The sequence below is a fragment of the Erinaceus europaeus genome, chromosome 6 (assembly GCF_950295315.1).
Source record: "Erinaceus europaeus chromosome 6, mEriEur2.1, whole genome shotgun sequence".
NCBI classification, from domain to species: Eukaryota; Metazoa; Chordata; class Mammalia; order Eulipotyphla; family Erinaceidae; genus Erinaceus; species Erinaceus europaeus.
The window spans coordinates 56,922,124-56,934,998 of record NC_080167.1 but is presented as its reverse complement, the minus strand read 5'-3'; the positions used below and the strand labels follow the sequence as shown (position 1 = coordinate 56,934,998).

Sequence of the window (12,875 nt, the reverse complement as noted above, 5' to 3'; positions counted from 1 at the left end):
CAACACATTTTTTTCAGATAATTCAAGTTGCTGGGTTGTAAACCTCTAAAATAAACATTTTTTTTTATGTTCCTTTAAGCTTGTAAATTATTTGTTCATTTGTAAAGAAGTTTTCAATTTTCACAAAAGCATACGTAAATCCCTTTTTCTAAAGTAACTTAATCTTTTAAGGCCATTCATTGTATTCATGGATACTAAGTCTGAAGCATCATGTTAAAAATACTATGATTTAGGGGCCAGGGTGGTGACACAACCAGTTAAGTACATGTATTACCATGCACAAGGACCCAGATTCAAGCCCAGCCTGCAGTCCTCACCCACAAAAGAAATGCTTCAGGAGCAGTGAAGTAGTGTTGCAGGTGTTTCTCTGTTTCTCCCTTTCTATATCTTCCTCCCCCTCTCAATTTCCCTCTCTGTTCTATCAAATAGTAAAATTAAAATAATAACAAATGTTTTTAAAAAGATGTATGATTTAGAAATTCTGATTACAAAATAGTTAGAAGGCAGGCATAAATGAAACAGTAAGCACCATCATGTAAGTGGAACACCAACAAAAGTTCTCCATTCTGAGGTTATGGGATCAAAGGAACCCTCCTGCACTGCTGGTGGGAATGTAAATTGGTCCAACCTCTGTGGAGAACAGTCTGGAGAATTCTCACAAGGCTAGAAATGGACCTACCCTATGATCCTGCAATTCCTCTCCTGGGGATATATCCTAAGGAACCCAACACACCCATCCAAAAAGATCTATGTACACATATGTTCTTAGCAGCACAATTTGTAAGAGCCAAAACCTGGAAGCAACCCAGGTATCCAACAACAGATGAGTGGCTGAGCAAGTTGTGGTCTATATACACAATGGAATACTACTCCATGATTGCTCAACAAATTGTTTGGCTTTGTATGTTAACTCTCTTTTCAATCACCAGGTTCCAGATGCCACCAGGATGCTGGCCAGGCTTCCCTGGATTGAAGACCCCACCAATGCGTCCTGGAGCTCAGCTTCCCCAGAAACACACCTTACTAGGGAAAGAGAGAGGCAGACTGGGAGTATGGACCGACCAGTCAACGCCCATGTTCAGCGAGGAAGCAATTACAGAAGCCAGACCTTCTACCTTCTACAACCCTCAAGGACCCTGGGTCCCTGCTCCCAGAGGGCTAGAGAATGGGAAAGCTATCAGGGGAGGGGGCGGGTTATGGAGATTGGGTGGTGGGAATTGTGTGGAGTTGTACCCCTCCTACCTTATGTTTTTGTTCATTAATCCTTTCTTAAATAAAAAATTTTAAAAAAAAATGGTCACTTTGTCTTTTTTTTTTTTTTTCCTCCTCCAGGGTTATTGCTGGGCTCGGTGCCTGCACCATGAATCCACCGCTCCTGGAGGCCATTTTTTTCCCCCTTTTGTTGCCCTTGTTGTAGCTTCGTTGTGGTTATTATTATTGCCCTTGTTGACGCAATTCGTTGTTGGATAGGACAGAGAGAAATGGAGAGAGGAGGGGAAGACAGAGAAGGGGAGTGAAAGACAGACACCTGCAGACCTGCTTCACCGCCTGTGAAGCGACTCCCCTGCAGGTGGGGAGCCGGGGGCTCGAACCAGGATCCTTACGCCGGTCCCTGCGCTTTGCGCCACATGCGCTTAACCCACTGCGCCACCGCCTGACCCCCCACTTTATCTTTTTCAGCCGATCTTGGATGAACCTTGAAAAATTCATGTTAAGTGAAATAAGTCAGAAACAGAAGGATGAATATGGGGTGATCTCACTCTCAGGCAGAAGTTGAAAAACAAGATCAGAAGAGAAAACGCAAGTAGAACCTGAACTGGAATTGGTGTACTGCACCAAAGTAAAAGACTCTGGAGTGGGTGAATGGGGAGAATACAGATCCAAGAAGGATGACAGAGGACCTAGTGGGGGTTGTATTTTTATATAGAAAACTGGGAAAATTCATGCATGTACAAACTATTGTATTTACTGTCAAATGAAAAACATTAATTCCTCAATAAAGAAAATTTTTTAAAAGTTCTCCATTCAACAGAGTTTCAGAGGGCTTCTGTATCTTGGAGTTAATGACAGACACATGGTGATCACACATGGTCTCTAACTTTGGGCAGCTTACAAACTAATGCAAGCAAAACCATTTTCACTATTGATGAGAACTGAGGAGACAAGGAAGTGGAGTGCACACTTAAGGAGAAAAAAAATCATCTCTGACTTGGAGCTGGCACAGAAATATGAAACATGACACATGTGCCCCAAATCAAGTCAAGATGAGGCCTGATGGGAAAAAAGCTGAAAAGCATGAGAAGTAGCCTAAATAGAAGAGGAAAAGACATTTCAAGTTTCAAAGGGGGAAAAAGTACATGAGAAGCTTGAGAGAGTAGAGAAGATGGGTCTGAACCAGAGAGGTAAGCCAAGACCAGAGGACTGAACACATGGACCTTTACTGTGAAAACAGTGTGAAACCACGAAAGCGTTTTCAAAGCAGTGGAGTGACACAGTCATATATGAACTTTAACAACATCTTCCTGGCCATGGAATGAAGAACAGATTCCAGCAAGAAAATTTTGAGGACATGATGAAAAGTTGTTAAGTTAACTAGGCTATAAGGGGTGGTAGCCTACAAGAAGCAGGAGGAGGGAACTGGAGAAGGAGAAAAGCAGTTCAAGGGCAAGCCTCAGTGGTAAATTAAAAAAAAAAAATCAGGCCACCCCATCAGGTGGGGCCTTATTCGGGGAGTCAAGAGATTCCCAAACAGACATGATGGGCCTAGACCTCAAATAAATCCCTCTTCCCATTGTTATCAGTAATTCCTATGAGGAACAACACAAATAGACCCCTTTGTGGGCCCCCATAGGACTTTGCCCTTAACTTGGATCAACAATGGTAGAGAATGTTCCATCCTCCAAAGGGAGGCTGGACAACACACTCTATGCTACACCTGAGGAAGATGGGTCAATACTGGGGCAGCATGGAAGGTTCCTACTCATGACCACAGAATGTGAGCTCAGATCTACAGGGATGCAGAGGTCACACAAGCTCCTAAGCTGAATATGGGTCCCAGATCACATCAAATCAATGGGGTTTACAGTCAACAATATTTATACCCATTTCCCATATTTGGGAGCTACTCTCTTCCCTGATCCAGCTTTCTGGTCCTTGTGCCAACCATGACATCATCTCCTCAGACAATAATTAGGATCCACCTGCATATCAGGTTTCAGGCTCAGGGGAAAAACAAAACACTAGTATAGCCACAGGCCCTTTGGAATATAACCAAAATATGCCTACTAGCTACCTACAAAATGGGAGGGGCCCCCAACTCTTCATCTGCACTATTCCAGCCTTTAGGTCCATGATGGGTCATCAATTTCTTTGACTTTGTATGTTAACTCTATTTTCAACCAAGTTCCAGATGCTAGCATGATGCTGACCGGGCTTCCCTGGACAGACAACCCCACCAATGTGCCCTGGAGCTCTGCTTCCTCAGAGTCTTTCCCCACTAGGGAAAAATAGAGACAGGCTGGGATTATGGATCACCTGTCAATGCACATGTTCAGCGGGGAAGCAATTACAGAAGCCAGAAGCTCAGGGGAGGGGATGGGATACAGATTTCTGGTGGTGGGAATTGTGTGGAGTTGTACCCCTCTTATCCCATGGTTTAGTCAATGTTTCCTTTTTATTAATAATTTTTTTAAAAAATCACTTTCATATTGGCTGTGCCTATTTTACAAATCTGTCTTCTAAAAACAGCATGATGAAACTAAGATTGCACAAATCTGGCTTTTGCAGTGTCCAGACAATGCAAGTCTTACAAAAGAATTTAAATCATGCTTGTTTTTAAAAATATCCAAAATGAACAACAGATGTTAAAGATATAAAGACTAACTAACCAAAAAGTGAAACAAGCTGTTTAGTTTGCTCATGACAAAAGAGATACCCAGATGAGCATGCATGAGTTCAGGGCAATAGTCAATCACAACCACTCCTGACAGAGCCCTGAAGTTACAATCCTTACATTGAATGTGGCTATGGCGTAGGAGCTATTTCAAATTGTGCTCCTGAAAATCTGGGGGGGGGGGGGGATGAAAAATACAATCCAAAATACAAATTACAACCATTTTCTTTCTAGAAATTCACTAAGCCATGGCTACCAAGTTGAAAATTCTACTACAATTTCATCCTGAACTCCCTGGGCAGATGACCCTCACCAATGTGTCCTCACCTCTCCAGAGCCCTACCCCACTAGGGAAATACAGAAATGTGCTGGGGGTATGGGTCAACCTAGCAATACTTATGCCCAGCAAAGAATCAATTAAAGAAGCCAGAAAAGATAACCATAGCATCAGCCCATGTTGGTGACCTTGAGAGAACTACTGCAAGTTCCAGTGGAGGAAATGAGACAAAGAACTCTGGTGGTGGGAACTATATGGAACTATACCTCTATTATCTGACAATTTTGTAAAACAATATTAAATCACTAATAATAAAGAAAGTCACTGCCAAGTAGTCACCATTAACAATTTCTTAGGAATCACTGTGGTACTCATTCTTGCTACAGAGGTAATTATGACATGCCTATGTTCTTTAAAAATTATAATTTTTACCAGATGACCTTGAAATTTAATAGGACTTCACAATCTGCACTAACACTTGGTAAGTTTATTCAATTACAGATATGGAAGAGCAAGGAGCCTTCCAGAATAGCCAGGACACTTTTGCCTTTAGCTCCTGTTCTCATCAGAAACTAGAAGGACAGGTTTACCTTACCTCTTTGTATATACAAGCCCACTACAAAGCTAAAGTAATTAAGACCATGTGACACTGTACAGGGATGATAACAAGGGGGCTCCCACCTCCTTTATCTTTAAAGTACTTAATCTTGTAAGATCTTTGAGGATTTATTCCAAGGAATTATTTTACATTCCCAAGGAATAGCCCATGAAATCTACCTCCAAACACCTGTTAATTAACAATACTTTATATGAGCATGAAAAGATATATGCCTGAATATACAGACCACAATGGTTCAGAACAGTACCAATTATCTGTTGATATAAGACTGGATAAATCTATCAGATAAGTCAACTGTGGGATAAATCAATTGTGGGAAAATTAAGACAAGCACAATCACATGCAATGAGCATACAAATATCTCTAAGTGATGTAAGTTATTGTATTAATTCAGCCTCAACCAAAATGAGTTCACAACGCATTTATCCATATTAAAAGCCTGACCACGTAGAATGCTCCTATCTGTGACAATGGATTGTGAGCTCAGATTGGCAGGTATTGAGAAATTAAACAGGCTCCTGTGCTAAATATGAATATACATGGGCCCTATGTCAGATCAGTGCAGTTACCAGTTAGTGGTAGTTATATACTTTCTTCATGTTTGGGAACTACTCTCTGTCCTAATTCAGCTTTCTAGCCCTATTCTCAACTCTGACACCATCTTTCTATACAATATTTTTAGTCCACCAGCATGTTAACTATAAGGCTCAGGCAAAAATGACTGAAGTCATGGGCCCCTTGGAATATACCTAAAATAGACTTCCTAACTTCTTCCCACCCAAAGGCCCCTAATAGGGGAGATAAGATGAAGACCTAGGTAAACCAGAACACAAAAATGCAGTCAGAAAGGTTTATATTCATGTTGGAGACTGGCCACGAATTTTGCTCTGAGCTTTTAAGAAACTAAATTTCATAAGGCAACACATCTAGTCATTTTTGTTCATAAAGTCCAGAAGATACCAACAAGCCAGTTCACAAAAGCAAACTACATCTCTTATCAAGGTATTTCCCTCTTCCCTCTCTCTTCCTTTCTCTCACATATAAAGGAGCAGACAATCTGCAACATATTACCCTGTAATAGTTACTATAACATGTTTTATTACACTTTGCTTTTACTTCTCCCTCCATTATAGCTTAATGAAATGAAGCTTAAGTCCAGTTCAGCAGACAAGCAAATTCACAAAACCAAAAGTATGTGTGTTCCTCTCCAGGGGGGTGGTGTGTATACATAAATATATATGTATGTATGTGTATATTATATACATTTTCATTTGTGCATATATATTTGTATAAAAAGTGTATTTACACATACAAGCATAAACATATTGCATTTTAAAGCATTAGACTAAGAATATGAGTGGCAACTCATTCAGAAAGTAGTAGAATAATGGTGAAATGGATGTCTTGAAAGGTTCTAGAAAATAAAGTTAAGATAGACAACATCTCCCCCAAGTATTATGGCTGCGTGGCAGACTTCAGGATCTAAAAATTTGATTTTAACTTGCATTCTGTGAAGGTCAACCTGTATAATCATTTCTAACTCTTTAATGAAAAAAGTCATAAAGAGCTAATCATTAAAAAGCCACCTGTGGTGACATTCAACTCTCCAAGTCAACAACTATTCATTGCATGTGTATGTGGTAGATGCAAGAAGGGATTCAGAGATGAATGACAGTTGATTCTGATCTAAAGACATGTGATGTGGTTTTACAGAATAAATGAAAGGGATGCAAAAATTGGCAGTGGTCTGAAAGGCATGGTAGAAGACCATTTAATACCTTAGCAAAGTTATTTAAGACTTTCAAGCTCATGATCAGAGTTACTAATTAACTATTCATCTATAAAAATGCATAGTTACAGCAATTACAGAAGCCAGAATTCCTTCCTTCTGCACCCCAAAAAGAATTTTGGTTCATACCCCCATGGAGGCGGGGGGAGGGGGGGATAGGGGAAGATGACCAGAGGGCTCAGGACCTCAGTTCCACCAGGACCTGAAATGTTTGCCACCAGGAATCTGCTTTTATACCATCACTGAGAAGGAAGGAAATCTGGAAAACACCAGAGGAAGTCAGGCAAAAAAGAAAGGACACTGAAAAGTAGGTGTAGGTGTAACTTAGAAAGGAATTCAAGGCATGACCATAAAAAACTGGAGGGGGGGCAAGATAAATAGAGATATAGACAGACAGATAAAGTCAGCCCATATTTATGAGCTTGGGAGAACTACTGTATTTTCTGCTGGAATAGGATGGGGACAGAGAACTCTGGTGCTGGGAATAGTGTAGACGTATACCCCTATTATATTATAACTTTGTAAATCACTATAAAAGTAAAACTAATAATATTAAAGTTTGAACATATAAAAATATTTTTAAAAAGTAAAATATACTGTCACAACAGTAGCTGTTAGGAAGCATATACACATAGCCCTAGTGGGTGAGATCCATACTGTCTATATCTCTGCATAAAAGCAGCTCATTCTTCAGGTGGGGGAGATAATATCATGGTTCTGCAAAGAGATTCTCACTCGCAGGCCTGGGGCTTTGAGGCCCCAGGTTCAATCCCCTGCACTACCAAACACCAGAGCTGAGTAGTGCTCTGATTAAAAATAAAAAGTAATAACAAAATAAAATAAATCTCATTCTTCCAGAAAGACACCTGTCTGGTATAAATTAGTAGTTGTACTAAAGCACTTTCTCTGTGTGATAAGAGTCTGAAGATGCAACTTTACAAATGAGCAAACTGGGGGCAGAGTGGGTTAAGCACATACAGTACTAAGTGTCAGGACCCGCACAAGGATCCCTGTTTGAACCCCTGGCCCCCCACCTGCAGGGGGTGGGGATCACTTCACAAGTGGTGAAGCAGGTCTGCAGTTGTCAATCTTTCTCTCTTCCTCTCTATTTTCCCTTCACTTCTCAATTTCTGTCCTATCAAAAATAAATAAATACATAAATAGCCACAGGAGCAGTGGATTCATAGTGCAGGCACCAAGCCTCAGCAATAACCATGGAGAAAATAAAACAAAATTAAATAAAATAATTAAAATGAGCAAACTGTCACAATTATATCATGTCCAGGTCTCTATATTCAAGCATCCATGAACTAAACACTTCATCGGGCATAAATATTTTAAGTCACATTTATAACTCAACCCAAACGTACCTAACTTGCATTTATTTTTTAAAGGAAAAAGTCATTTCACATTTAAAAAAACTGTAGTCACAAGGGACTGCTTGATAAAAATTAACGTGTCACTGGTCCAATAATATGGCATATGCCCATTCTATACAAAATCTTCATTTGAACTGACTCTGTTATATGAACTTAACATGTAAGGCTCTAGAGATATGTATACTTAGGTATACTCTTATGTATACTCTTGATATGTATACTTAGGTATACTCTTATGTATACTCTTGATAGTATGTCTTAACAGAGATACTGTCATAACAAACTCCACAGTTTTAAATAAAGTGTTCTAGCTGCAAGGAGAAAAATGTCAAACAAAAAAAGTAACTCAAGTAACCAAATATGATCTGCTAAACATAAACTCCTTGTCTCTACAACACTGCAGTATCAGAACGTTTAGAAAGAAAACCCAGAGGTGGGAGAGGCTCACCGACTGATTAGCACGCGTACTCTACACAGGTTCTGCCACCATAAGGCAGCGCCTACACCAGGAAGCCTCAAAAGGACTGGAGCCCTACTGTGGTCTCTCTCCTTCACACTGTCACACACACACTTTATTTAAAAACAATAAAAGAGTCTACCAGAAGCAGTTGAATTTTGTAGACTAAACCTCCGTGAAAATTCTGGTGGCAAAGAGAAAAAAAAAAGTGAAAATTACCTGGTCTTTAACTAGTTTTTCCCTCCGTACAATGAACTCCCAAGATGCATATTGGCACAGTCAATAGTAATCAGAGAAACCCTTAAGTATATGTCTCTAGACCATTTTTCTCTTTTAACTTTAATTTTTCTCAAAACACTAATATATCTCTCTGTCAAGAGTGTTATTATTCCCAATTAGTTTAGAACATAGAGATGATTATATAACAATGCAGAAAATATTTGAGATTTCTAACATTTACGTTTATTCTAAGCATGGTCTTCTCTAAAGACTGCTGTGTTTTTAAAATTATTTTAATGAACAAATACACACACACACACACACGAAGCAGGGCAGAGACAAATGTATACACCAGGGGCACTGCTCAGCTCTGGCTGTTGGTTCTGCTGCTGATTGTACCTGGGACTTCAGAGCCTCAGATATGACAGTCTTTTGCAGAAATACTAGGCTATCTCCACAGTCTGGTATTTATTCAGATACACTATTTAATATGGACAGATATTTGAAGATATGGGTAGAATACATCCATTCTTAAAATAATTCATTATTTCATACTCAAGAACACAGGAATATAAACATCTATATTGCAGCAACATATATGTTTATATATGAAAAGATCATTATATGACAATAAACTTTAATCTTAAAAGATTAAAGATATTTCAAATCAATATTCCTAAGCAGTGTGTTAATGATATCCAATAATGATATAAAGTGGCACCCCCCCCCCCACAATGCACACACTGTATTTATATGACTATAAGAATGCATCCACAGTGTAAGTCTTTACATGGAAGAAGTGCTATACAAACGCTGAACACTATCTCATTAGTTTCAGTGAAGATAATCAACTATTATTGTAAATTGCTACCAATTTAGAGCTGGTATATTGAAATATCAAAAATATTACACATAGGAATCTAAAATACTAAGGATCATTAATCAGAGATTCAAAAAAATGAACCTACTATAAAAAGAGCAGATTTTCTGCCCTCTGGTGGCAATCCAGTCAACTGCAGCACATAGTAAAGCATAATAAAATGTCCCTATTTGTTATGAAATCAGGTCTTTTTAACTTGTGCCAAAAAGCTTGTAGTAAAGACTGTGATTGCCACAAGTCAAATATCAAGATTGCTACACTTTTCTAATTTTCCATACTGCATCCTTATAGTGTTTTTCTTCCATTTCATAAACACACACATATATACCTGCATATATATATATATATATGCATATATATGTATATATGTATATATATATATATGTATATATATACATATTCAGCAAGCTAACCATTTAATTTCAAGATTATTTCATAAAGCTATACATAGACTAATATCCAAATAAGAAGATACATCATTTTAATAAAAACAAACTGTCAAGAAATTTAAATCTATTCCTTTTTTCCCCAACCTATTAAATATGTGGATTTCTAGAGTAATTTTCCACCAGAAGTATTGGATTGGTTTCAGATACCTGCCCATTTAGCTCAACAATTTAGCTGCTTATATCCCTCAAGGCAGACTTTTATACTTACCAAATCAACCTTAAAGAAGAATGAATTTCATACTCGAGAACACAGGAATGTAAATATATATATTGCAGCAACACATATTGCTTACATATGAAAAGATCAGAAAAATAAACATATACTAAGAAACCACATAGACATATATAAGTATTTTTTGTGCCATAGTGGTATTGGCATTGATGACTACCAGTATCAAAGAAGTGTTCACATAAAAAATTTGGGAAGTATTTTGGTGCACACACACCTGTCTAACCATCTCTGAGATGAAGTCAATTGCTGGAGGCATTTATCCAGTATTAATAATGTGCTCACAAAAAATCACTGTTGCACTCTTTAAAGTACAAGTATTTTCTTCTGTACAAGTAAAAGCATTATTATTATTTCAATAATAAAATGCGTCAGAACAATAAACAGAAACCGTTAATATTAGTCAAGAACAACCTATGTCCATTTTTACACAACACTCATGTGACAACGCCAAATCAACAGTTACAAGAAATTTACAATGAATTCACAGCCTTCAAAATGTTGTCATGCTATACACACATGTGGATGTGTACATGTGCAAAGGCAAGCACATGAGCGTGTGTGCGCGCACACAAACCACCAATCATAAGCTAGAGTTCAGAGGCAAAGTTTGTGCTTTCTCTTAAAAAGTCTATACCTAGTATGACTGGAGCCTGGGGCAGGACTATAAAAGGGGCAAGGCAGGGACCTGGAAGCAGGGGGAATGGGGCAGGGGCAGGGGAGGCTGGATAAAAAACAAACAAACAAACAAAAACCCTACATCTAATCTATTCCTGGGTGCAACAGTGTTTTCACTCTCTTCTTGGTCAGATTTCATTCAAAGAATTCCTTCAAGATTCACCTTACCTATGTAGTCCCCAAGTACCCTCCTTGGGCTTCCATTTGCAACTTACATGCTTAACATTTGAGGATGCCATCTATGGTTTTTATAGAATCACTTACTACCATCACTCCCCTGGTCTAAACCCTGGTTATCCTAACTACAAAGTTTGTACTATGTTTTATTTTCAACGCAAGCATATTTGCCCCTTTCCACCCAAGTTCACAAATATCTGCCCAGGTCTCAGGTTTTGTTTTTTCCACTTTCTTGCTGAGAGGCAGAAATGCTGAGCAGGACCCTGGTTCTCAGTGGGCAGGGTCACAGGAGGCTGCTGAGCCTCAGGTTCTCTGGTGCCTGACTGCAAGAAGCCAGCAGCCAACGGAGAGCAGCTAAGGACAGCAGAGTGGGCTCCACATGTCCCAGGGGCACAACTAGTGGGCCAACACCAGAATGGACTAGACCCCTGGGCAGGAAGCACTACCACTAGAAAGATGTGAGGACCAGGGCGCCAAACTGGGGCAACATCATGGCAGTGGGAGGAACCTCCAACATGGGGCTAGAGTGGGTCTCCCTGGAACTGTGCAGCACCTTTACTCCCCCTTTGAGACCTGCAGCACCTGCCAGACCCAGACAGCTAGAGAATTCTCAGTGGTGAAGATTGCCTGGCTGGCTGGCTGCCCTAAGAGGGTGCAACCCCAATTTTCCTCCAGCTGGGGAGTCTTGTTGTCCCTGTCTGCCACTAAGTCTGCCATCCAAAGCCCCAATCACTGGGCTTCCTGAATGCCAGGAGCAGGGCAAAGGAAAGGAGAGCACCCAGTGCTGTTGGCTTCTGGGGGAGGTGTCCAAAGACAGGGCTTCTCCTACCAGAACCTTCCCTGGACTTCTTAGGGGAAGTAGTTTCACCCCTCGCCAATATCAAGTCAGACCCAAATGCTCAAGGAAACCCAGCCTCCAACATCCTTCCCCCACTTCTCCTTTTTTAATAAGCCAAGTTCACCACCCCCAACAGTTGCATTAACTTTTCCAAGGACAGGGTGATAAGGATAACATGGGGAGGAGGTGGAGAATGGGGGTGCTAGAGAGCTCTGCCTCCCAGTGTGCACAAAAATCAACACGGGAAAGTGCATCTTACCTTTGATCTGGTTTCCAGGCTCCCCTTCAGCGAATTGAAATGGGTCCATTAAAAAGTGGCAAAGCAACACAACTCCTGCAGTGGCCAGGTCAGCCCTGGGAAATCTCGCCATGCTGCCACTGCCCAGATCTCCCTCTCAGTCCTTCCCAGTGCCCTGTGCTGCAGGGCTCCCCAGTGGCTTTGGGGACCAGGTGTTGGCCGCCAGACCCCAGGCCTTAGTGGAATTCTCTGGGATTTCAGCCAGGTGCTGAAAGCAGCAGGAAGAACTGAGCAGAGGGAGGCACTCGGCCCACCCAGACCTCTGGCTCTCTTTGCAACTTGCCACAACACTGGGAAGCCTTCTGCCCAGACACAAAACAACAGCGTGGGGAAGGCCACTCGCAGACTAGCTGGCAAACTCCGGGTTCTGCCTGGGCAGCACCACAGGGTGTCCGCAGACCTTGGGTTCAGAGCCTCTGCGCTCAAGGAGAGCTCCACTGGGTTCCAAGCAGATCCAATTCCACAGCAGGTTCGGGCGCCTCCTCCAAATCTGCAAGGCTGATGGCGCTGAAGGAACTTTCCAGGTCTTGGGATGGTCCCCCGTGGGAGGCAGTGTTCTGTGTGGTGAGGGGGTGACTGTGGACTGGCAGAAACCTCTCCAACAAGTTTTAATTCTTTGCTTCGGGGTCACTTCTCTCAGCCAGAGGATGGGGCAGCAGTCTGAGGTCCAAAGCCTGGAGAGATGTGGTTTAAA

The 12,875-nt window shown here is 40.8% G+C and overlaps 1 protein-coding gene across 1 annotated transcript in view; it reads right to left on the bottom strand.

Annotated features, from left to right (window-relative positions):
- The window catches only part of PLXDC2 (plexin domain containing 2), a 410,079-nt gene extending 397,553 nt beyond the window's left edge, over positions 1 to 12,526 (bottom strand). The window contains exon 1 of the mRNA XM_060192256.1: positions 12,143 to 12,526. Coding sequence (XP_060048239.1) covers positions 12,143 to 12,254 — 112 coding nt within the window. The 5' untranslated portion in view covers positions 12,255 to 12,526. The remainder of the gene's footprint in view (positions 1 to 12,142) is intronic.
- Between the last annotated feature and the right edge of the window lie 349 nt (positions 12,527 to 12,875).